At 35.5% G+C, this 25,973-nt stretch overlaps 1 protein-coding gene and 1 non-coding gene across 4 annotated transcripts; both read right to left on the reverse strand.

Annotated features, from left to right (window-relative positions):
- Positions 1-187: 187 nt before the first annotated feature.
- LOC126694884 (myosin-2) lies at positions 188-24,487 on the reverse strand. Of its 3 annotated transcripts, XM_050391414.1 has the most exons (26): positions 24,378-24,487; positions 24,157-24,279; positions 23,088-23,680; positions 22,366-22,467; positions 22,041-22,184; positions 21,795-21,945; positions 21,652-21,679; positions 21,301-21,469; positions 21,031-21,094; positions 20,880-20,893; positions 20,711-20,795; positions 20,163-20,266; positions 19,923-20,061; positions 18,888-19,006; positions 18,579-18,731; positions 18,403-18,492; positions 14,050-14,127; positions 13,486-13,644; positions 12,601-12,801; positions 12,152-12,357; positions 11,919-12,054; positions 9,743-9,872; positions 9,335-9,445; positions 9,139-9,254; positions 1,381-1,593; positions 188-1,026 (listed from the first exon to the last, which is right to left on the reverse strand). In XM_050391414.1, exons 3-26 carry the CDS (start codon positions 23,559-23,561, stop codon positions 553-555), a joined length of 3,660 nt encoding a protein of 1,219 aa, XP_050247371.1. In that variant the 5' UTR covers positions 23,562-23,680; positions 24,157-24,279; positions 24,378-24,487; the 3' UTR covers positions 188-552. The 3 variants fall into 3 exon arrangements, with proteins under 3 accessions (XP_050247371.1, XP_050247370.1, XP_050247372.1); XM_050391413.1 differs by lacking the exon at positions 24,378-24,487 and having other exon boundaries at positions 24,157-24,314; XM_050391415.1 differs by lacking the exons at positions 24,157-24,279; positions 24,378-24,487 and adding an exon at positions 23,988-24,124.
- LOC126697958 (small nucleolar RNA snoR100) lies at positions 18,217-18,325 on the reverse strand. Its single transcript, XR_007646330.1, has one exon. It is a non-coding gene; the product is annotated as a small nucleolar RNA snoR100 (small nucleolar RNA).
- Positions 24,488-25,973: the final 1,486 nt, after the last annotated feature.

The raw sequence follows: 25,973 nt of genomic DNA on the forward strand, positions 1-25,973 counted from the left end.
CCAAAAAATTTATTACAGTTTCAAGACCATTCCAAAAGCACTTTCCGCTTTTTGCTAAATACTACAGAGAGAGAGAGAGAGAGAGGAGAAGAAGAAGAAGATAGATTGCACTATAAAGATAATATATGTATATATTTACACATCGATACTCAAAGAGCTGACCACAAGCAATTCGTGCACAAGGATAGGCAATATGAACACTTTCCTTCCATATCTTCATTTCTAAGTAGAAAATATTGTCAAATTACATCAATGACAATAGACTATACACAAATACACTAAACTACTCAATAAGAAAGGCTTACTGGCTGAAGTCTCTCAAAAAATTCCTATTTGACTATGCACAAGCTTATGAACACATCTGCCGAGTATCAAAAATTGGCACATATACACTCTTCCTTGACTGCTTCACACCATGGGAATACCCATATTTTGGCTGTAAATACAAACAAAGACAGCTCCTGGAAAGGCAAATAGGCAGTATTTTGACATCATTTTGTGAGATACCTCCATCTGTCCATACTTCACCAGAGATGATCTAAAATGAGAGTACTATGATGCTCTTAAGCTTCTCTTTCCCCACCATTTCCGACGACCTTCTGGATGCCCAAGTTTATGAAGCTTTGTCTTCGTCTCCCGTAACCTAACTTTGTATTCTTTTTTCCACATCTCAAACCTGAATTTAAGTCTCCGAAGTTCATCATCTGGATTTACAGTAGAAGCTGACTGCCCTGATTTGACCTCAACTATAGCTTTGGCTTCATCATCAAAAGTTTGTCTCTGCTGCTCAAATTCCTTAACCAGGTTGCTGACTACATCCAAAGAACCATTAGTGTTGTTCCCTGCTCCAACATCATGAATTGTACCTGATAATTTTATTGGTGTGCTTTCACCAGGAGTTCGAGATCCTATGGACATGTTATCCTCAGACTCATAATTCTGAGGCGGTGAAGAAGCATTGCGTTTTCGAGGTGGAACTGGGGCATTTTCAGCAGCTAGGCTCTTCCTGGCAGCAGCCAGACTCATCTGCATTTTAATTATCATTAAAACCCTAGCATCTGAGTACAATGACTTTATTTATTACCATCCAAATTGCAATTTTTCCCAAAATATCTTTGACTGTCTTCCAGCCCCTTTTTTGTCTTTGTTAACCCCAATATATATATATTTTGACAATCAACAGTATAACCCCCCCCCCCCCCCCCCACCCCCCCACCCCGACCCCGGAACCACTCAAACCTGGGTCCATGAACCCCTCAAGCCTTTAAGGCTTGGGGAAGTACCAACTCACCTAACATGGGCGGCGGTACCCCAATAATATATTATATATGTATATCTTTTGTAATTGATTTGAATGTATGTATGAACATGCAAACTCACTTGCAAAGACACCATCTGCTTTTGCCACGTATCCTCCATTGATTTCATCTTCTCCTCATAATCTGACCACCTTGTCTCAAACTGTTGTAGCTGCTCCCGCAGTGCAGTGTTTTCCTCTTCCTTTTGTTGCAAAGTAGCTTCTGCTTTGAGAACCCGCATTTGAAGCTCTGCCAAAGCTGAAGGCAGAACCTGAGCCTGCTCTTGTGGTATATCCTGTGCAGCCAAGAATAGTGACTTTTATAATCATCCCAGTTGACAAACATTACAGACAAATAGTAAAAACAGAACATACTTTGTCTTGTATTTTTGTAATTTCAAAAGGCATGTAGATTAAAAGGAATAAATAAGTATTTGTTGCAGTTGCTTCTTTGTATCTTGTGTAATTCAACTTATATGAAACATGTTATACATTATACAAAGTCCCATTTGCCAAGGATACGGTTTGTCAATGCAAACCAAAGTAACGCAGTGTGCCATTTATCATAGAATGAATGTGATACACAGGGTGCGAGTTCAAATCTCCCCTTTCCCAGCCCTAAGGACCAAAGCTTACATAAAAAAAATAATAATAATTAAAAAAACATTAGGGACGTGGTTATGTGGGGAAAATTCTTAGCTACCCCTAAAGCATGGATAAATGGTACTTCCTTCTCTCACATTTATGGACCCCGCTATAAATTTAATGAGTGGATCCTACCATAAATATGAAAAGAGGGAGTATCATTCTCCGTGCTCCGGGAGTACTTAAGAATTACTAGTTGTGTTGTTATTTTATAATTGGCTTGTTATCCTTGTATTAGCTTAAGGGTATTCTTGTAATCATGATATATCTATCACTCACTCTAATATAAAATACGCTGTGGTCAAGGGATAAAATCATAAAATGATTAAACCCTAAACCTTTTTCTCCCTATTCTCATCTAACCCTAATCTTCCAAAGTTTACAACTCAATTTGGTATTAGAGCAACCGATCCAATCCTAGAAGACGCTAAATTGTCAGATAACAGAGCCATACTGATGTCAGCACCGATTCGATGACATCAGTACTGTCAACCATGTCCAGTGACTACATGGACCGACTCATCTCTCTCACTTGATTATTGTGGTGATTCTTTGAAGCCATCTTATATGAGTTTATTTTCTTTTCTATTTTCAAATATGCAACCCTCTCTATCTATCAACAATTTTGCAGACTCTTTAATGTTTTAGGGATTGGGATCCTCTCCATAAAGGCCGAATAGCCTGTAGAAGTACTTTAACTGTTGGTTGTTTATTACCTTGGTGTGGTTTTCACTTTGGTTTATGAATCTCGGGTTCTTGGCCTGCTGTGGGAGTGTGTTTCCCAAAGTAACATTGCCGGTTTTCACTCTACAAGTTAAGTACTGGCTGATTGCTACAACTATTGAGTATTCTGGTTTAGGTCTGTGATTGTGATCCAATTTTTTAGATTTCTATCTTCCTTGGGTTTAAGAAGTTTGGCTGGTTTGTTGGATTGTGTTCTTGATTCGTTGTATTTGGTATGCCCGAAGAAAAGTCTATAGTAATGTACCAGGTAAAACATTCCTTGCCAAAGGATGATGTGCCTAAATCAATTACCTCCAAGAAATTAAGATATTTAAACTATAAATTGGGCACACTGAAAGTTTTTCTACATGGGAAACAAAAATTAAAATATTTGAATATTTGCAGATAATCCGCCAAAAAATACAGGACTTATGAGAATTGGATGAGTGAGGATTCTGTTGTTATAGGATGGATGTCACATAATATGGAACCCCAGATTGCTACCACAGTTGAATTTTGTAACTCTTCCAAGGAAATTTGAGACTCTAATGCAAAATCTTTTATCACATCAAAGTAATGTTTTCTTGGATTTATGAGATATATGAGAAAAAAAAAAAAAAAAATTCAGTAGTTTGGAAAATAATTTTCTTAGAACTACCATACCCTCCAGAATTTATGAAATTAATTTTCTTTTTCTTTAATAAGTAACAATTGATGAAACTAATTACTATAGCATCAACCCTTCACTCCAAACTTGGAGCAACAAAAACGACATTGGGAGAAATTTGTGATTGCTATCTTACTATCTAGTTTAGATTCTGATCTACTAGGTTTCAAAATCAGATTCTTGCTAGTGAAACCATACCTTTAGCTACCAATGCTTATTCTCCCTTATTGCACTCATCCTTAGCCTGAGGCTCTATTGACTCCACTTTAGAATATTCTGCTCTAGTTTATAGTAGTAAATGTCATGGCTTCCATGGAGGCCGTAGTTCCTTTGGTGGTTTTTTTTTTTTGGCAACGGTCGTAATGGTGGACATGGTAACAACAAGTGTAATGATTGTCATTGAACCAATCTTACTAAATCTTATTGTTAGGCGAAACACAGAAGGTTGATTTCTGTGCATCTTGTCCTCGATAATGCTACACAGTCACGGTCTACTTCTATTCCAACTGGACATATGGACATACAACTCCTAATACAGGTTCTCGTGATGCACTCACTTATCAACCTAGCTAGCTCATTCAGAAATTAATTATTGCCCTACCTTCTTCCATTGTACAACAGGTAATTCAGGTAATGTTACCTGTGTAGCCCAATCTTCTCTGTCCTGAGTCATTGACTTCGATACTAAGAAACAGCTATCTGGTATATTATTTATATTTTCCAATTTGCATCCTTTAAGACACAATATAATTTTAACTGATGGCTTTCCTCAACCTATTTTTGGAAAACGTGTTATTCACCCCACCAAGTCATTATCTTTAGCATCTAGTCACTATGTCCCTGACTTTCCCTTTAATTTGCTCTCTACTAGTCAATTGACTAAATCTTTACACTGTTCTATAACTTTTGATCCTACTTCATGTGTCGTTCACAAAATCAAGTCCAAGAAGATGATTGGTTTGGAGCATGGGAAGGATGGCCTGAATTATCTGGATCCTGATGGCTCGTTCTCCCTCACTTTTTCAGCTATGAGTGTTGTTGTGTCTCCTCTCTAGTGGCATTTTCGTTTGGGTCACTCATCTTTGGAAAAAATTATTGCGGACACCAGAGCATAGGCAGAGATTTTTATTCTCAGTTTCCATATGGGGAATGTACTACTACTAACCTTTTATTTTAATATTTTCAGATTATTTCTCTTTTTGTACAAGTTGACTTTCAGATTATTTCTCCTTATTATGATTAAGGAAATAATTTTGCATTTATTATTGATTGTAATCTGGAGCCTATTAAAAGGAGTCCAAATCTTCTATCTCACTTTTTCTGTCTCCCTCTATGCTCCCCAAATCAATTTATGCCACTTGTCCACCGATTCCTAATTTTATACTATTTTATTTGACTTACTTAAAATAATTTTTTTAATAAAAAATAAACCAACACATAATCATCCCCACTGTGACAACCAACGTTCGCCCACCCCCACTGACATGAGTTCCTCGCCATCAACTCCAGTTATGGCCACGAACAACATCACTGCTGACTTTTCATTATTCCTAGACCACAGCCACTGCCTCTATCTACTCCATGTTTTCTTGCCATTAACGTCCCTAAGGAGCACAACCTGAACACAACTTTAAAAAGGTTTTGATTCTTTAAATAGAACATGGTGGTGGTAGTCCTAGACCCCTTATTCTTCTTAATTTTGATTTGAATAGTTGACATTTCCAACTATATTTTAATCTTTCTTAAGAAATATATTATCTGTAAACCTTTTTAATTTTGGAGGAGTTGAGTAGCGGAAGAGCAGAATAAGAAACCATGGTGGTGGTTCCTTGCTAGTGGTGTCACCGTATGACAATGGTGGTCATGGGCGTTCAAATCAACTTCAGATCTACCTCAACTTGGTGGTTGTGACTGGAGTTGATGATGCCGACGAACTCATGTTAGTGGTGTTGGGCTGAGATTGGTGGTTAGGGGTGGGGTTGCAAATGGATTGGATTTTTTTTTTTTTTTCTTTTTAAAATTTATTTTAGGTAAGTCAAATAAAATAACAAAAAATTAGGAATTAGTGGACAAGTGGCATATTTTGATTTGTGGAGCATGGAATGGGATAGGGAGAGTGGGATAGATGATTTTGATTCATTTGTGTTCTATGTTTGGTGGTGATGCCAAGCACCCTAAGGTGGTGAAGCCTAGGGTTTCTATTTTGTTCTTCTATATTTTGCCTTTTACTTATCAAAAAAAAATAAATAAATAAAATTTTGCCTTTCACCTACAGGTCCTACACCAAAACTAAAATCTGCAATTCTTTCATTGAGTCGTGTCTAACCTTGAATGTGAAAAGTGCCAATTAGCAAAACATCATCATAATTTTTTTTAGTAGTAGTCATAGTTGTCCGTCTTAGTTATTGGAAAATTATTAAGTACTCCCGGAGTACCATAAATGCGTACTCCCCCCTCTCACATAAATGCTGAGTCCCACCGTGAATTTAATTAGTGAGACCTACCATTCAGATGAGAGGAAAGAGTACGTATTTATGGTACTCCGAAAGTACACAATAATTTCCCTTAGTTTTTAGGCAATCCACATGGACATATGGTATCTGTCACGCACTCCTACTTTAAATGGATTTCGTAATTTTGTGATATTTTTCTATGATTAATCTTGTATAAAGTGGTAATTTTTTATGAAGAAAAGATCTAAGTTACCTCATATTGTTTCTAAATTCTATATTGAGATCTTTGTTCAATTTAATAGGTGCATTAAAATTCTTCACTCTAATAATGCCTTAGAATATACGCAACTTGTTATAAATTCCGTTTGTGATAATCGTGGTCTTATCCATCAAACTAGTTGTGCACACACCTCTCAACAAAATCGTGTTGCTGAACAAACTCATCGCTATTTATTAGACGTTACCTGCACCTTATTATTCACTACGCAAGTACCCAAACATTTTTTAGGTGATGTTGTCCTCACTACATGGAATTTCATTACTCATATACCTTCTTATTGTTTTGAGTCATAAGTCTATATTTTCTCTTTTAGATCCTAATCACTCACCCTTTCCGCTCACTCCTTGTGCTTGGATAGCCAGGATAAACTTTCCCCTTGCAAGTGTGTTTTTCTTGGATACTCTCATGCTCATAAGGGTTATCATTGTCATAATTCTGACTCCCAACACTACTATGTGGTTGTTGATGTTACATTTTCTGAATCCACCACCTTATTTTCTTCGTTAGGTTAGAATTTTTCTATTGATCTCATCTTCAGTCATGGGGGGGATTCTTCAATACCCTCTCCTAATCTTCTGGTATCCTTATCTAATCCTAAAGTGTAAGTTTATCAAAGATCTCAAGACATGCACATTGTTTCTTATAACTCTGATACTTCCATCCTCCTTGTCAAAGGTTCCTACTTTCTTCTCTACTCCAAACACTAATGACCCACCTATTGCTTTACGCCAAGGTAAATGTTCTTGAACTTAAACCCAATTACTCCATTTGTATCCTACAATTGTGTCCCACTTATAAGGTGATACTATCTTCATTTGGGTGAAAACATGCTATGGGATGAGGAAATGAGTGTTCTTCAGAAGAATCAAACCTGATAGCATACTACTCTTCCAAGAAACAAACCATAGGTTGTCATTGGCTTTAGACTGTTAAGTATCTTCTTGATGGTTCTATTAACCATCTTAAGGCAAGGTTGTTGCCAAAGGGTACACACCAACTTATGGTGTTAATTATATAGAAATTCTATCATGTTGCTCATCTCAATCATGTTCGAATTTTGCTTTCTGTTGCTATTAGTTGTTCTTAGCCTTTATACCAGCTTGGTATCAAGAATGCCTTCCTTGATGGAGATTTTCAAAAAGAGGTGTACATGGATCAACTGCCAGGATATGTTGTAGCCAATAGTGAAAACCTTGTATGTCACCTGTCAAAGTTTTTGTATGGTTTGAAACTTTGAAGTGTTCACCTCATGTCTAATTTGATAGATTTAGTTTCGTTGTGTTTGGGTACAGTTTCCAATGTTTTACCTTTGATTATATTGTTCTTGTATACCACAATTTTCCACCAGCACCTGTCTTGATTCTTTATGTGGACAATATTCTCATTTTTGAAAGTGACTGCATCTGTATTGCTAAATTGAAACGATATTTGGGTCAACAGCTGAATACAAAAGACCTGGGTGCTCTTCACTATTTCCTTGGAATTAAAGTTGCATGTTCTTTTTAGGGCCTCTCTCTATCAAAAGAAAAAATGTTCTAGATCTTTTGTCTGAAACTGGCTCTTAGGTACTCTCGTATTGTTGAAACTCCTATGGATTCTACTGTGAAAGTCCTATGGGCTCTTGGGTGAACAGTTTGCTGATGTTGGCAGATTCCAACAGCTAATTGGGAAGTTGATTTATCATACCATTACTCATATCCTTCTCTCTCAAAAGAAATATGTGCTTGATCTATTGTCTGAAACTAGGCTCTTAGGTGCTCATCCTGTTGATATTCCTATGAACTCCACTGTTAAATTTGATGGTGAGCATGGTGAACTATTCACCGATGTTGATCTTGAGATCACTTATGTCATTGGTGTGGTTGATCAATATATGCATGTTCCTTCTCATTGAGTTTGTTTGCCATATCTTACATTATTTCTTACAGGCCTTCCTTTTCCCTGTCAATTACTGGTTTCAGTGATACTAACTGGGATGGTAGTCACTCTGATAGGTGGTGTACTTATAGCTATTGTACCTTTATTAGAAGTAATCTAATTACTTGGTGTAGTAAAAATCATAATATCATTGCTTGCTCTATGTTGAAGTTGACTATAGAGCTATGGCTCATAGCCTCATACTGTTTCAGAAATGTTTTGAGTTCATTTTCTCCAAGTGTTTACTATTCCTATTTTTATGGAGATGTATTGAGATCATCACACCACTATCTTTGTTGCTAACAAACTAGTCCCTCATGAACACACCAAAAATATCAAGATTGACTGTCATTTTATTTGAGACTTATTTTCACACCTCATGTTCTCTCAGATGCTTAGCCTAGTGACACCTTACAAGGTTGTTAGCTCATGAGAGGGAGTACTAGCGTCAGTGATTGTGGCTGTTTTATAATTGGCCTGTTATCCCTGTTTTAACTTGTGTATTCATGTAATCATAAAATAAAATATCACTCTAAAATAAATAAATGCTAAAATGAAGGGACTAAATAAGTAAGCCCTAAACCTTTTACTATTTTGTCTTCTCTTTCAGTCTTCTCTCTTCTCATCTACCCTAATCTGCCAAGGTTACACACACCTAGTTGGTCTTGAACCCAGGGCCTCATCCTCCACCCATTATTATAGGAAAAGAAGTACTATCTGAGCTAGAGCTCACTAGCACCCTACACCCCATTCTTATGCGTGGACAAAGTATCAATTGAGCCAAAACTCATTGGCAATAAACTTGGTTTTGCTTTTTCAGAAAACACACTTCAAGGGAATCAAGGGAAAACTAAATCTAATTTCTAAATTCAGCTTCAAGAAATTGAAAAGATTCCAGATAATGGGAATCTTGCAGTTCCAAATGTCCAGCAAAACTTCATGGTCTGATGAAAGTGATAAAAAACGAAAACACCTCTTAAAATGAAAAATATATGTATATTCTACAACCTACAAATAACAGTTAAAGGACTAAAATAGATGAAAGAGTTCACTTGGCTATACCTGTGGATATAGTAGCTACAGACATCATTTTACTAGAAGGAAAGAAGAACAGGAGTAAAAAATCTTAGCTGATAAGTGCTTCACAAAAGAGTACCTTAACTTCTGAAATATTTCTGCTTGACCTCCGTCTGGATTTTGCTTTCTCAGGATGTACCTTCCTCAAATTACGCATACCATTGACATGCCTCCGAACCAGCCATCCTCGTATTACTATGATTGTTGAAAATGAACAATAAGAAAACTGTATGCAATTGAACCGCCACAAAAGAAATGAACGAAATAAGTTTTACCAGATTGTAAATGCACAGCCGCATGCAATTCATCAAGTGTTTCAGGAGCACTAGATGTGGAACACGTTATCATTATATTATACTTCCTTCTGGCATTTTCACCACGAACAACTGCATTGGTTCCATTAGTTTAATCAAAAGTTCTAATTAAAAGAAGGTACGGGGCAAAAAAGCAGCTAAAGATCCAAAAATATCAAAGGAATCCCTGAAACCAATTCAGACTTCAAGAAACAAATTCAAGAATTTTAGGCACTTTACAGAAAAAATATCTGTAATAAGGCCTAGAAAACCACAAGGCCCTGAAGAGAGTCCAAACAGGTGCAGAATAAATTTAACATGAACAAGATTATAGGAGCAAACAATTGCTTTCAATTGAAACATTTAAAGGTAAAGAAACGCATGCATTACATGATTGTAATGTTGTCACTCCTTCCTTGAGTTCATGGAATAAACGACGAGCCTGGTGACCACGGAAGCATTTCTGAAAACCAAGTATGCCTTGCAGAGCTTGTTTTCTTATATTCTCCAGCGCACCAATCTAAAAACCATTAAGAAATAACAGCATCAGGTAAATATTATATTAGAATAAGTCACTTTTTTATTAGATAAAATAATCTCATTCAAATGGAAAGATAAAAGTTAAAACTGTTCCAGGGTACAGATATTCATTTCACTTGACGGATTACCCTTTCAGTCAAATGTTAAAATTGGTTTCATTCCATAGTCATGCTTCAAGTAACACAGCAATGGCCATGCCCCAACAACCCAATACTTTTTTCTTTTCCTACTCTAGCCTTTTCCTTCTAATCTTCCTTCTTCTCATGGACATCCTTACAGTCAGGGACCCCATAAAGCCAGCTGAATATTGGGGCAACAACAATGGAACCAGAAGCACAAGTACTGCCGGTAGAAGGCAAGTTTTAGTAGCGATGAATGAGCATTGTACAGTGCTTAATTATTTTCAGACATACAAAACATTAAGAATATAAACTCTACGGTTCACCTCTTATTGTAGACTGTTCTAACTAATCCAGAATTTTTGGGCACTGTTTCACATTTTTTGTTTATTATTTTATGAATTTCTAAGTAGAAAACATAAAAATCAGTCCATACCATCATAAGACAACTTAAAAAAGCTTTTGGGGCTTGATTTGCAATTTTATGGTTCATTTGATTTTAACTGATAGGATGATAGGGATTGTTGATTATTTCTGTAGAAAAGGTACAGTCAATAATTCAGACTGACATTAGTTAGCAGAAGCAGTCGTAAGTTGTCCCATAAATCACCTCTCTTTATGGGCCATGGCAATTATGAGTTTCAATGAATGGTTCTTGATATTCATAGACAAAGCGCGAAGATGGCTTTCTCTTGCAATTTTGTAGGAAAGTCTTCCCAACTCCCCCACCCCCCTTTCTTTTTCTTTTGAGAAAGGCAGCATCGGAGATGCTTGCTAGTGTCAGATACAAATCAAAACTCCAATTCAGTCTAATTATTTTCACTCGGGACAGAGAAAAGAAACCTTATTGATTACAACCACAAAGTTGAATCAATCTAGAGTTTTGCTTCAAGGTTTATGCAGAATGCAGACACCTTATACACACGCACGCACGCCTTTTACCCCATATTGCGGTCCTATTTTGAAAATCCTACTCTTTTAAGGGCTTATCAGTTAATACACTGTCTTTCAAATAAAATGAAATAAGTTTCCAACAGTACCCTCCTTAATTTAAACTCAAATAAAACTAATGAAAATGGGATATTAACTTTTCAAATAAAGGCTAAATTAGGAAATTCATCAATCTTATGCTTATTGACTTTTCCAACTCCCCCACCCCCCTTTCTTTTTCTTTTGGGAAAGGCAGCATCGAAGATGCTTGCTAGTGTCAGATACAAATCAAAACTCCAATTTAGTCTAATTATTTTCACTCAGAACAAAGAAAAGAAACCTTATTGATTACAACCACAAAGTTGAATCAATCTAGAGTTTTGCTTCAAGGTTTATGCAGAATGCAGACTGTTGAATTATCGATTGTCCTAAAAGCTTAAGCTGTTAGGAAATGGTGAATTTAATCACTTAACCATAAGTCTAACACTCCCCCTCACTTATGGGCCTAAACTTCCCCTTAATAAGTGGGGGGCCAACAAGTGGGAATTTAACATTTTAAATAGGAGGTAGAGTAAAGCTAGGGATCGAACTCAGGATCTCCTGCTCTGATACCATGTTAAATTACCAATTGTTCCAAAAGCTACACCTTAATATATATACACACACGCACGCCTTTTACCCCATATTGCAGTCCTATTTTGAAAATCCTACTCTTTTAAGGGCTTATCAATTAATACACTGTCTTTCAAATAAAATGAAATAAGTTTCCAAAAGTACCTTCCTTAATTTAAACTCAAATAAAACTAATGAAAAAGGGATATTAACTTTTCAAATAAAGGGTAAATTAGGAAATTCATCAATCTTATGCTTATTGACTTTTCAAAGAGGACCAGAATTTTCGGAAATCACAAATTGGAACAGAGGATCAACAACATAGGACAGAGAGAGGACACACACATATATATGGAGGAAATTACCTGCCCTGTTCTGAGATACACTTTGGTATAACCAACTTGGTACATTTCAGGGAGGACATTAAATTGCTTTAGCACTGCAACAGACATACTTAATGGATCCTGAGATGCATTGGTCTCTGAAAGTAGGAACCCATACCTAAATATAACAGCAAAATAGAAGAATTAAGCATATGTTTAAGAAAAAAAAATTATAAAGAACCATTAAAGAACGAAGGGAGGTTTAAACCCACAACCTTCCAGCAAACTGTTGATGCGCCATTCTAGTAGGATATCCAGATCTTGAGATCCTAACAACCTCCAAAACTCCACAACACCTGAGCTGTTGCATGACAAGGTCCTCTTCATATATGCCAGGAAGCTGCTTGCTATTTGGCTTTATGCAGCGAATGAAGTGAGGTGTGGTATTCTCAAGCTGTTGCATAAGTTTGAACAGTTGGCCCTACAATAACCCACAAGATTCCTTGAGATTTTGCAACAGGAACTCCAGCTGACTTATAGTACCACAAATTTTGTATTTTTCATACTTCTAAAAATACTGTAATATCAAAACAGAGTATAATTCCTAAATCATCTCATATGGTCACATGCTGCTGTTATAAATTCCATGAATTCCACTTCTAATTTTAAGCACGCTAAAGCTATTCATACATACAATTCAAAAGAATGAAAAAAGAATGTTTACCTTAAACTTTGCACCAACACTCTGTTTTGGGGGGTCCAATGCAGTAATCTGACACGACTTTGCTGGTTTCTGGGACTGGTCAGGGATTTTGGAGGAAAACAACCGTAGTGGTTGGCAACTGCATGATGAGAGAAGTCGGATGGAATCAGCGGGCAGCAGGTCTCTGTTCTTTTCCAGGAAGCCATTTGTATCATACAGAACCTAATAGAACTCCAAATGTTAGAAAAACAATAAACACATTTTGAAGTGAAAAATGACTTTCTTTGTTCACAATCTTGCATGAATGCTTTAGAAAGCTCTGCCTTTCCTGGTGACTATGTTGCAATGTAAACACTTGCAGAATTAGAGAAGGATGTTGCTTGGAAGAGAATAGCAAAAGAAAAGAAAAAAAAAATGGAAGGAGATTCTCCCTTGCACATTTTTGTAACAATGTAATTGTTCATGTTATTAGTACATGGGGTATTAATAAACCACCAAATTAAGCCAATCCAAATCTGTTCTATTTTGTAATATGTAGAACTGTTTCTAATTATTCTATTTATGTATCCTCAAAATAGTGCAGCATATTTCCATAGAAAGCTAAAACATGATTCCTGTGTGGTTTAGACAAACTCAAATAAATCAAAGCCTGGTCTAATTTAGTATCATGCCAGTGTCAGATATGGTTGTATGGTTCGCCAAAAACACTCATATATAAGTTCTTTTTAAGTAGAAGATATTTAACTTCTTTACACACAGTACTTTCACCCCTGCTATCACAAAATAGGCACAACACTCAAATGAGTCATATGAGTCAAATTTCACTATTAGAATTTGGAAAGTGCAGGTTAAATCATCATAAAACACAGTATTGGTAACCTCCTCAAAAACTGAGCATTAACTAACCTCGCCAGCATAGTGACGTATGCTAAAAGCCCTGCCTCGTTCTCCTTTAAAGCAAGAATTAGAATTTAGGTGCTGCTTAAGCTTAGAGGCGAATGTCAAATCAGTGGCCTTAGGGAAATTTGATTCCTCATCTAACAAAGTTAGTAGACCCAAAGGTTTCTGCACAATCCACCACACAATAAAAAGTGAATGATTTACCTACAAAGATACATAGAATGGTTTCATATTGAAGAAACAAATCAAGAAGAAATAATAAGCGCATCATCAGCACCTGAGACTGAGTGTTTTTTGAAGCTATAGTGAAAAAATATCTATACAGTATAGAGTATATAAATGAAGGCAATCAGAATCTTTTTTTTTTTTTGTTGGGGGGGGGGGTTGGAGGGGGGGGGGGGGGGGGGGGGGGGGGGGGGGGGCATATACCAGAAGGCGTAAGGACCCACTCTCTTAATATCAAAAGGTACACTAAGAAAGTCAAATCAAAAGAAATTTTTGAAAATGTTCCAAACAACTTGTGACTACAAGGTAACACATGAATGATACGAAGGTGAAACCCAGAAATACCTTCTCAAAGAGATCTAAGCACTCCTGATTGTCTTCGAACTCAACTTTTGTCCAATCAACCCCATCCAATTCATAGTCCTGAAATAAACAAGGAAATTGAGACATTGCCATTATAAAAATTATATCGTATGGCTAGTTAGGAAGGCTTATTTGAAGCAGTAGACAACAAAAAGGAATCTAATAAAAGCACGTCAAGAAGGATAATTTAAACAAGAACTTCTAATTGCAAAATTAATTGGTCTAACCAGAAACACTACAGAACCCTCAACACTTTGCAGAATGTCTTCAAGTACATATGCCTAATTATTTAAAATTTAAAATTGGGCTCATGGTCAGCATCTAGAATCCTCAACTACAATTTATTTGAGGATAAAGCATAGGATCCTTGTTCTAAGGAATAAGAAAACAAACAGAAAAGTTGAATTATGATTAGCTTTGTTCATTCCCCACCACTTTTGCAGTGTCCACCTCAAAACACTAATGAAAATGCACACTCTATTGTCACCGACAAATGAAATGTAGTCAGTGAAAAGTGAAAAGTAAATGATACTCTGAGCCTGTTTGGTTGGGGTGATTTTATGGAGGACGGAAAATAGGAAAAAGAAAAGGGAGAGAAGATGGGTGCTTTCACATGTTTGGTATAAAATAAAAGAAGGGGGGGAATCAAAATTTACTATTTTACCCCCTAATCAAAATTTATTATTTCACCCTACTATATAATTTCTCATTATTATTTATGCCTACACCATTGTTTTTTTTTTGGGTATGTATGAAGATATCATTGTAAAATTATTGCAAGCTTGAGTTTGGACGAACTTATTTCATTGGCTTATTTTGTTTTTATAATAAGTTGGGTAAAGTACAATTACCCCTAGGAAAAGTGAGGCTCTAAAATGCTGAGCTTAAGTTGGTAGTGAAAATAAGCTAGATTTTAAGCTAAAACAAATGGAAAGAAATTTTTCTTTATAAATAAATAAATTAATTCATAATAATAAACAAACATATCTCATTGTACATATATTATAACACTCCCTGATGGATTTGAGGCATGCTTTTTGAAATTCATTTATTGATGCAATCTACCTTCTTCTTTTTTTGATAAGTAAGATGCAATCTACTGTTGCTGTATTGCATCATTAATGTTATGGACAAAGCTTTCCTCTGAAATGGGTTGCAGGAATCCCCTCCAATCCATTATGTAGTAGTTCCAAAGACCATCCACAAGTATCATATAACATGATCATTTAAATAAGCCGCATACTCATTACGTAGGTCATGTGACTAAAAGTACATGATAATCTTTTGAGTTCCTACGTAATGGGTTGGAGGAACTTTCTTTGGAGGAAAATCCTGTCCAAATGTTATTGAAATAAACCTTCAAGAACTATAAAAATAATGGGAAAAAAAAATTTCTCATGTGATAAGGCATAACAATAACTTAATACAAATTACAATGCATTTCCCTTCCTTCCATTCTTCTTCTCAACCATACAAAGGAAATTTATTGTTATTTTCAATCTTTCAACTTTTCCATCCATTCTATCAACACGCATCATGGATAACTAATATTTCTCCATCCTTCCTACTTTTCTCTCCTCCCTACTTTTTCTATCCTTCTACTTTTATTTCCCACAGAACCTTCCATCTACAAAAAGGGGTTCAATATACTAAGTGCACAGCTGGATATTCTTCTAGGGAGTAATTATACCAAGAGAAAAACAGTGAGATTGTTAAATTTTGAGAAGTAAAAGTCACATCATAGTCTGATCGTGATGTTACATCAATGTCAACTTCATTTCAAATGTCTATATCGTGAAAACATCCTAATCCTAATGCACACATGGAATGTCAGAATTGCTGGGTGATTAAACAAAAAAATCTTCATTCGTGTTTTAGGGTGTGCAATAATTTATCATGGACTTCTCTAGAGATCATATTTTTTTTAACCTTTATTAAAGGGGAGGGGAGGATAGGGATAATGGAATTCCTCCTTTTGGGGTGAATCTTAAAGGAAAGAAACGGGTAGAATGGAATGTTGGATTCCATCCCATGCCCACTTTTGTACTCCGCCCAAAAGTAGGTGGAATGCTTCACTTCCCCTATTACTTGGTATGAAATCCCACTTTTACCCCTCAACTAATAAAAGATATTATATAGGAGAAGGGTATGGTAGTCAAATTACATATCTTCCCCCTTTCCCTTCCCTTATACTCATTGTCTCCTTTCCATCCTTGTCATTCACAAAGTCTAAGTATGTGAGAGCCACTCAAAGAATGGACGCAAGACAAAACCAAAACGATGCAACAATAGAAAAAATAGAAACTGAAGGACAGAAAATAAAAGATGGATAGCCTAGTAATCAACACCAAACAAGAGAAAACCACTAGGAGTCAGCGCCAAACCATTTGAAGAATTTCAAGAGAAATTTTATTCATCTTCAAAAAAATCTGTCTTCATAGGAGTACAACACTACGCTTAAATACACTACTAAACTCTAAATCTAACTGGCATAGAAAACAGTGTTGTTAAAAGCGCGCTTAAGCTCAAAGCTCAAAGCCCTAAGGCTCCAGCGCTTTTTGCCTCAAAAGCTAGGCTCATTCAAAGAAGTGCGTTTTTCAAAAAGCTCAAAGCTGAATTAAAACTATAGGATCTTGACATTATTGATATAAACCATTGATTTTGCATATTTTTAGTGTTACTTATAAAAAAAAAAAGAGTATAACTTGTCCTAAAACCAACCCACAACCTCCCAATTCTTCTCTATTTTTATTTTTTCTCCTTGAAACAGTAATCCACCTAGCTCCTTGGTACCAATTACCATGTTGCAATGTCCTCATATTCTTAAGCTCATTCATGAAAAAAAAAACGTATGATATAATATACGTGGTAATTGTTTAGTTGCTTTAGTGGTTGATGTTGAACATAGCAGACTAATTCTTATAGAGTTAATCATTAAGTGATTAAATTATTAACTAATATTACTAATTAGTCATTACTAATTAGTCATAGGTCATTATGGATATAGGAGATTTAACAAAGGATATTAAATGGAAGTACTCATATCTAGCTTATCCAAAAAAAAAAAAAATGACTTGACTTGCAATTTTTGTGTTAAAATTGCAAAAGTAGGGCATATCTGAATGTTATATGAATTATATATAAAAAAAAAATTATTTTAATTTATATGATCATTTGATTGTTACATTTCTCGTTAATACTAATTTTTCAATTTTTTTAAATTATTTTTTTAAAATGTGCACTTCACTTCAATCAGGCGCGCGCTTGCGCTTTGCACCTAGGCTCCAAGAGGCCTTTGCGCTTAATTGTGCCACTCGCTTTTACCAACACTGACAGGAAAACCCTAATTCTAATTAACTAGGGAAACTTAATTCTAAATGATGTCAGAACTGATCTGTTCCCACACATTGAATTACAAAAATAACCTTTTTTTTTTATAAGTAATAAAAATTCATTGATATCAAAAAGAGAAAGACACCCAAGTACACCGGGGGTATACAGGGGAGAACAAATCAAAAATGAACATTACAAAAATCAAGAAAATCCAAAATAGAAGAAAACTGATGGTTTCTCCACATAGAGAACCAATCAAGTAAGGTTCTAAAGAAAAGAAGCTTGAGATCGGGCATGGAACGCTCATTGTCTTCAAAACACCTACTATTTCTCTCCTTCCAAATACACCACATCAAACAGTGAGGAACAACCATCCAAATATCTCCATTACGATGGCGGCCAAAACGACCTTGCCAGCAAGCCAAAAGCCCAACAACAGAAAATGGCATAACCCAGCAAACTCCAAATAACCCAAAAACCATATCCCACAACTCCGAAGCAACCGGGCAATGAAGGAAAAGATGGTCAATAGATTCACTATTACACTTGCACATACAACCTTGACTCTAGGAAATATAATGCTAATAGCCTAATTAACTACAAAGACCTAAAATAAATTTGCAAGTGAATTCCTAAATTAAATAAAACTAATTTAAAATAAATATCTCTTTGTGCTTCCAGATAGATCTGTAGTTAAGCAAACACCACTAAGAGAACAGGGTTGACTATATATGACAAGAAACATTTGTGATTCTTTAAGCATCATGTTATTAAAGAATAACTTTTTTTTTATAAGTTATTATTTATTTATTGAAAAGATGTGGGTCTTAAACCAGGCCCTCAAATCAAGAAAAAGCATCAGAGAGAGCAGACATGTTGACCCATGAATTCAATTTCCGTGTACACTACCATGCTTCCTTCATTCTTTTGTATTAAAGAAGAATTCTTAAAATATGCATTGTTTTTTAATGAAAAATAGTCACAATAATTTGATATGCTCACCTCCTGCTCAAGTTTAAATAGATGCCTGTTGAAATGCTGTTGCAGCCTCTCATTTGCATAATTTATGCAAAATTGTTCAAAGCTATTCCTCTGAAAATGAGGAGATGATATCATCAATACAAATGGGAATATACTGCACTAAAAACATCAATTATAGATGAACATAAACCATATACCTTGAATGACTCAAACCCATATATATCAAGGATACTTATGGATCTCCCAGTACATTGTTTGCGCACTTCAAGTGACTTATTGATTTGTTCTACAAGCCAGTCAAACATGCTTGCATATATAAGTTTTGCCAATGCATCTCTTGCATCAATCGCCTGAATTTGAGGTAATAAATGGGCACATGTCACACAACAGGTGATTTGTGTTATAATAATAGAATGGAGATAAAAAAAGAATGCAACCCCAAAAGAGTGCATTTCAGATCTGCTTGGAATAGAGGGATAGTCTTGTTAAGTGAGAGCTAAACAGACCTGCTGCAATGTCAATCTTTTAGCAATACTATCCTTGCCTGCTTGGATTTTACGGGTAGATAAAGCTACCATCAGTTCCTGGGAACTGCAACCCAACAACCCAGCAGCATTGGTTATAGCTGCCAAAAGGAAAAGTGAGTAAAAGTCACTTCAAAGTAAGTTTATATAAGAAATTCTTTAAAGAATACATGTATAGTTTGCCAGCACACAGAAAAAGCAGACAGCTTAAACCAAGTTTTAGATCGAATAAAATGAAACTAAACAATGTCCATAGGTAAATACAAAAAATACAACAGGAGTTTCCAATTTAGAGGGGATAACATAGACTTTTGGACACAGATATTTCATATCTTAATAAAGAGGACACAAAGAAAGAGAGGGGAAGAAAAACACTACCATGCAGCATTACTTTTGCTCTATCAAAGTTTCTTCTAGCGCTTTCCAAAGTTTGAGTTCAACTCACACTATGACACATCTATCTCCAGAAAATTAAGGTCCAAGCCAAGGAATCTAAACAGTAATCATTCTGTTCATATTAACTGGCATAAGAACATAATTTTTTCTAAGCTTCCAATCATAATAGATATTCTCTTTTTTTTATAAGTTTTGGCTCCAGAGGGAGGGGAAGGAGAGATTCAAACTAGTAACCTCCACTTCATGAGACTTGGTCCCTAGCTGATTGAACCACCTCTTAGGGTTTCAACCACAGATTCTAGATCTCTCAACATTTCTAGCAGCCAACCAAAGAAATTTACATGTCTAGCAACAAACATACTCTGCTGAGGACTGATGAACTGCTATTGACACATTAATCTTATGCCCTCCATCTATATGTACCAAGCACCTTATCACGGCTCAAATATCACCATGTGATTCCTAAACCTCAAAAGGTCCAATTCAAAAATACCAGTTTAGGACTTAGAGAAATAATTTTTGATGGATACAACTAACATTACCATTGACACTGCCAATATAGAAACAGCGTTACATGCAAGACATTCATCAAGGTCACAAAGCCAAACACATAAATCTTACCTTCATCTGCCAACACCTCTACATGGTTTTCATTGTCAATCACTTGGAATGATATGTTCCCCAGCCACAATACTGCAGCAAGCATTCTAAATGTGTGCTCTTGATCTTCTTGGCTAATTTGAATAATGTCTAGGGCTTCCTGGAGAAATAAGAAAACAACAATAAGGATACTAGGAGACAAAATGAAATGGAATAGGGAATGTGAACCAGAATGACGAAAACAACTACATGTAAACTTACCATGAGCATATGAAATTTCCGAGCATCATCAACACCATGAATTGCCAAGCAATCACTGTGATTAAGATACCTGTACTCACTAGCCATTCTTAGGTTCAGTTTCTCTGCAAAGAAAAACATAAATTAATTCCAAGTATGAGAGAAAAACTTCTCTACAAAGTCGTTCAAATGAATAATGAGCATATTAGAAGAATGAGGAACACAATGGCTGGTTCTAGCTTTATTTTTTGATAATGCTTGTCATAAGGCAAGAGTACATGTAGGCTGAATACCAACTGTCATATGGCAAGAGTACATGTAGAAGCAGACACAGGCTAAAGGCTATGATACAATGACTTCATAGAGACCTGAAACCCTAAATTTCCCATAAACAAACCAATACATAAAAGCAGGAAAAGGTTCGGGGCCTTTACCGGAACGATACAATGTATATAGCCATATTTGTCAGAGTGGATAACAATTAGCACGCTGAAGGAATGTGAATCAGCCAAACTAGAAATTAAACTTTAAGAAACTTGAGTGGAATGATTAAAAATGAAAAGTCCTACCTTTAAGAACTGATGAAGCACCAGCACAAAGTTGGTAAAAGACATGGTATGACCTCTCGCCATTGACCAGTTGCACTACTCTTGACTGCTCAAAGGAGAGTGATAAGTTCAGAAGTGAAACATGAATATATATAGAAGTTCCAGGAACTCAGATGGAGCAACAGGTTACCTTTTCTAACAGAACTGTCCATAATTATTGTCGGTAAGTTGACATTTGTAAGCATGAGGTTATAACAGAAATTAAGTCAGTAAACTCGATTGATATGCATCACAAAAATAGCATAACATGACAACAATTATTCAATATCAAACATGCTTACAAGTTTGGATTTTAGCACCACAAATCTTCCCCAGTGAACTAAAATGAATCTCAATCAACTTCCCCTGCACAAATCAGAACATAATCAACATATTTATACCATTAAACCAATTTGCATAGCTCTTCTCCTATTTAAAAATTGTGAAAACTGAGGGTAGTCATTAATTATCAATGCAAAACCTTAACAATCATCTCCCAACAGGAATTTTCAGCTATAAACCGTGATAAACCTGAGAGAACCTTCCGCAATGAAGAAAAGAAAGAAACTCACAAATCGGCTAGAGTTGTCATTTCTTGAAGTTTTTGCATTCCCAAATGCTTCCAGTATATAATTTGTCTGAAGTATTTCAGACTCTATCCCACAACTGCCACCACCAAGAGCAGTCAAGTATTGCATTGCAATTTTAGCCGTCTCAGTTTTCCCAGCTCCACTTTCCCCACTGCAAGAAACACAATTAAAAGATTATTCTGTATGCTGACTACCAAATGAAATATTTGAAATGAGATCGAGACCAAAATAGATGAACAAAACATATAATAAAAAAAAAAACAAAAAACAGTAAGGAAAATGTCCATAACCAAGCCCCTAGTAAATAGAAAACTTAATTGAAGACATTCTAACCTTATGATTATGGATTGATTTACTTCATCTGCAAAATAAAATTATAACAAGAAGAAAAGGCTTCAGATAGAATTTACACATGCACAATTCAGAAACCATTTTTTTCTAGTACAAATTAAAGAAAAAAAGATGGATTCTTCCACCTCTCATCATCTCATTATAAGCAGAGTCTGCTATGGCGTAAACATGAGGGGCATCTGTAAGTTTCTGTCGATAAGCTGTGACAAAATCGTTTCCATAAATTTGTACAACTTTGAAGGGATTAACTGCAATTAAAACTGGACCGGCTTTACTCTACAGAAAGAAAACCACAAAAACTGTCAAAGGAGAGTGAGAAAAGAGATGACTCTGACTGGCAAGCATGAGCAAAAGGACCATATCATACTTACATAAATCATATCCCGAGAATATCTGTATCGAAGATTGTATAGAACTGATGGCTCATTCAAATAACTAAGCTGTATAAGATCCTCTACACCATCCAATATATCTGGGTTTGCAGGTATGAGTTCTCCTGTGAGCACTTTTATCACCTATGGTAATAAGTAATGACACAGCATAAGTGCAATTACAACATAATGACTAAAGTACAGAAGATGGTTAAAACAGATTTCCAGAAACGGCAAAAATTTATGAAACTATTTTTTTTTATCTGTAAGAGTTTAAGAAACTTACACTTCCATCATTCAATCAACCAATAAAAAAGAAACTTACATTTCCATTAAAGAGTGAAACAAGTGCTTCATCCCCTAAAGTTGATTGTATTGTTCCTGACTCCCACTGCCCACTTGGGAGCTGACACCAAACATGAAGTTTCTGCAAAGAAAATTTACTTTCAACATAAATGCACATTTTCAGAAATCCTACAGATTAAACCACAACAAGAATTCAAGGATATCATTGCTAAATTTTCAACCTATTGAAGGAACAGACTCAACGCTGGTCCAGAATATCAAATGGGTTATACCCTTAGAAAGAAAGTGTCCTTTGCATTAGGTGCACTAACCAATCCATCAAAACAAAATGACAAAATGAAAATGTATTTTCCATCAAGGCCCAACCAACCCACCATAAATCACAACAAAACCCCACATTTTTTTTCTGACTTTTACCATTAATAAAAGACCCAGTAACAAAAAGCAGCCTTATTCTTGAAATTAATTGTACAGCCAAAAACTCTTAACCTCGTTTAGTACTAGATCAACTTCTTGATGAAATAACAAAATCCCACTAATCAAAAACCAAAAAAAAAAATTAAAAAATTAAATTAAATTAAATCACTTTTTATTGATCACTCCTACTCTTACCACTTCATTTACCACAGCTACCAAACTAAATTAACAGTATCAGAAATAATCAATCAGAACTAAAACATTTTACAATATCACTCCAAATCATTCTCAGTTTTTTTTTTTTTTTTTACCATTGTCAATTACCTTTTTGATGAAATAACCAATGTTATCGTTCCAATCCAATTCCTTCGACTTCATCGTTGGTGGCGGCGAGACACACGTCACGGCGGAGCCACGATCCGAACCCGAAACCTCCTTTCGGGCATTCCTACCACCCTCTCCCTCCTCCGCAACGGTCTCCAAAGCGTACGGCGACTCCGCATTCTGATCTTTCTTCATCTTCTTGCTCCCAAAGCTCCCTCTCTTAGTCCCGAAATCGCTCTCTTTCCTCTTCCCTTCCTCCTTCACATTCAACGCCCTCGGCGAATACTCTCCCATGCCGCCGCCGCCGCCGCCGTCGCCGACCTTGAAGTTGTTCGGCAGAGAGCGGCGAGCCGACGGAAGCCGAGCTCTCGACAGCGGCCGAGACGGCAATGCCGGCGGCATGTCCTTCGGCTTATCGGACTCGTCTCTCCGCCGCAGCGAGTCCAGCATCTCCTCCAACGAGCTCCTCGCCATCTTCGTCGTCGCCGAATTCTCCAATTTTCACAAATTTTTTTTTTTTCACGAATCCGAATTCCGCTCTCTCACAAGCTCAAATTCAACACCAATCCCTGCATTCGTCGGAGGAAAAAACCCTAATCCCAAACGATACGTTAGAAATTATACCTGAGAGCTCTAATTTCAACGTAAAAATAAAAAAATAAAAATTGCTACGAAAAGCAAATTTTTAAAAACTGTTTTTCTTGTTTTCTGAAAACACTTCTTAAAAAAATTTTCAGAAAACAAATAAAAAAAAGGCACCGCATTTGGCTAACAAAATCCAGAGGAGCGTAGTGAAAATGAAAAAATAAAAATAAAAATAAAAAGCGTGAGTTACGAGGTAAAGAGAGAGTGATTTTGAGAGGTTAAGGTTGTTTGCTGTTGAGAGAGAGAGAAACAAACCTTGTGAAGAGAGGAAAAGGAAAACAGAAATGAAAGCCAAACAAAGCTGTTGCGGTTGTTTTTGTAAACAACACCACAAACACAAACACAAAACACAAAACACAAAGAAAGGCCACTGTTTTGTTTTTTATGTTTTTTGAAATCAAATTTTTTTTTGTGGGGGACTTACTTTGAGGAGGGATTCGTTGCCGTTGCTCTGTTTTTGTTGTTGCGTGAAGAAATTCAAATTTTTTTTGTTTCAGGTAGGTGGGGTTGAACATGAGCATACGTTTCTTGAGAAAACCGTTTGGATCTGACAGGGGTTAGAATTTTATATATATATATATATAAATTGTAATAAAATAAAAAAAATTTAAAAAAGTTGGAAGCAAGTAAGAGGAGTTTTTAGACCTGAGAGGCTGGGCTGGATGGAAGAAGTAGCACAGAGACACTTGGGGGTTGGGACCTGAAAAGCTGAGAGTTGTTGCAAATTTGGAAATTGGGTCGTTTTGATTACCCATGGATTTTGCAGATATTTACTAATTTGGTATGTTCTTTACTAAATCTTGTCTAATTTCCCTTTGTACCCTTCTCTTCTTCTTCTTTTTGAGAAACTACTCCTTTTCTTTTTTGGGCAATCAGTTTGTTTTTGTTATTAACACGTGTTTTGATGAGGTGTAGGATGAAATTAAAGATGTTTTTGTTCATCTTATAGCTTATGTATATTTTTAAAATGGAAAAACTTAGGTATAGGTACAATGTCTTAGGTTCTGAAATTTAAGAAACAGCACTTAAAATACTGTGTTTTATCATTTTTAAATTATATAAAACTGTACTTTTGTTGAATTTCTTTTTTTTAAGGTTAATAACACAATCCATGACCTTTAGTACTAAGCTATAAACCTATGAGATAGGATGTTTGGTTTGTGTTTTTAAACAACAATTTTCAGTTTTTAAACAATATTACATGTATTTTCACACACTTTTTCACCCATACGTATTTCCACAAATGTTTTTAAACAACAATTTTCAATTTTTAAACACATGTACCAAACGAACTTCAGATTTTTACGGTTTCTTTTTTAAAATTCAAATTTTTCATTTGAACATTAAAATCGGACAAGCCAAATAGCAGTTACATCAAAAATGATCAAAAGCTACCTCTGGAGGATGGGTTGTATGAAACTATAAATAACAAAATCTTCTACCTGTTGCCTCTTTTGGCAAGTGCGTGAGCTGCTTTATTGCTTTGCATTATTCAAGAAAATAGTGTGATACATACAACAGTTTTCTATTTTCCATAATTTCACATGTTAATAATATTTTACATAAATGTTTCATGTTTGAAGAAGCATTAAAATCGTTATGTTATTTCTTACCGCAAGAAAAGGATTAGAATAGGATAAATTAATTGAATAACTCGAGATTAAACTCTATATCTGTCTTTATTTTTCCTCTCAAGAAAAGTATTTATCTGTCTTGCAAAGTTGGAAATGTAGCATTAAACATCAATGCAGCAGTACTATATTAATCTTTGAAGAAAGGAATGAGAGCTTAAGGCAATGAAGGTAGCAAGGATATTATGAGAAATGAGGAGTATAAACTATTCTTGAAATTAGGTGATTAAATTAATTAATGTAATGATGACCTTTAGCTTAGTAGTTATTATGACATGTTGATTTTTGTGTTTATCACTTATTACCATTGCTTCGCTACTCAAAAAGTTCATTTTCAATTTGTATTTTTGGAGATGGAATCAATTTATTCTTCTAACAAATTGAAGGATTAATGTAGTTTTATAATGAATAAGTTATTAACCATCACTTCAATTATATTATGGTTTTATTTTTTCTTATAACAAAATAGAAGAGGGGGAATTCAAACGCAAGTCCCCACATGAGAGAAATTTGAAAAATGTTATTGAACCATAAGTCTCTTAACAATTAGATTATGGTAATTATGAATCAAACCTACTCATTTACTATAAATTTAAAATGACGTTATGTT

The sequence above is a fragment of the Quercus robur genome, chromosome 8 (assembly GCF_932294415.1).
Source record: "Quercus robur chromosome 8, dhQueRobu3.1, whole genome shotgun sequence".
Classification (NCBI taxonomy): domain Eukaryota; kingdom Viridiplantae; phylum Streptophyta; class Magnoliopsida; order Fagales; family Fagaceae; genus Quercus; species Quercus robur.

Excerpts from the sequence above, each read along its gene's own strand:
- LOC126694884 (XM_050391414.1), bottom strand. The coding sequence starts at position 23,561 with ATGGCGAGGAGCTCGTTGGAGGAGATGCTGGACTCGCTGCGGCGGAGA. Across the intron at positions 22,468-23,087 it reads TTGGTTATTTCATCAAAAAG|AAACTTCATGTTTGGTGTCA; the intron begins GTAATTGACAAT and ends TTTTCTTTGCAG. Across the intron at positions 12,802-13,485 it reads TACGTCACTATGCTGGCGAG|GTTCTGTATGATACAAATGG; the intron begins GTTAGTTAATGC and ends GAGTTCTATTAG.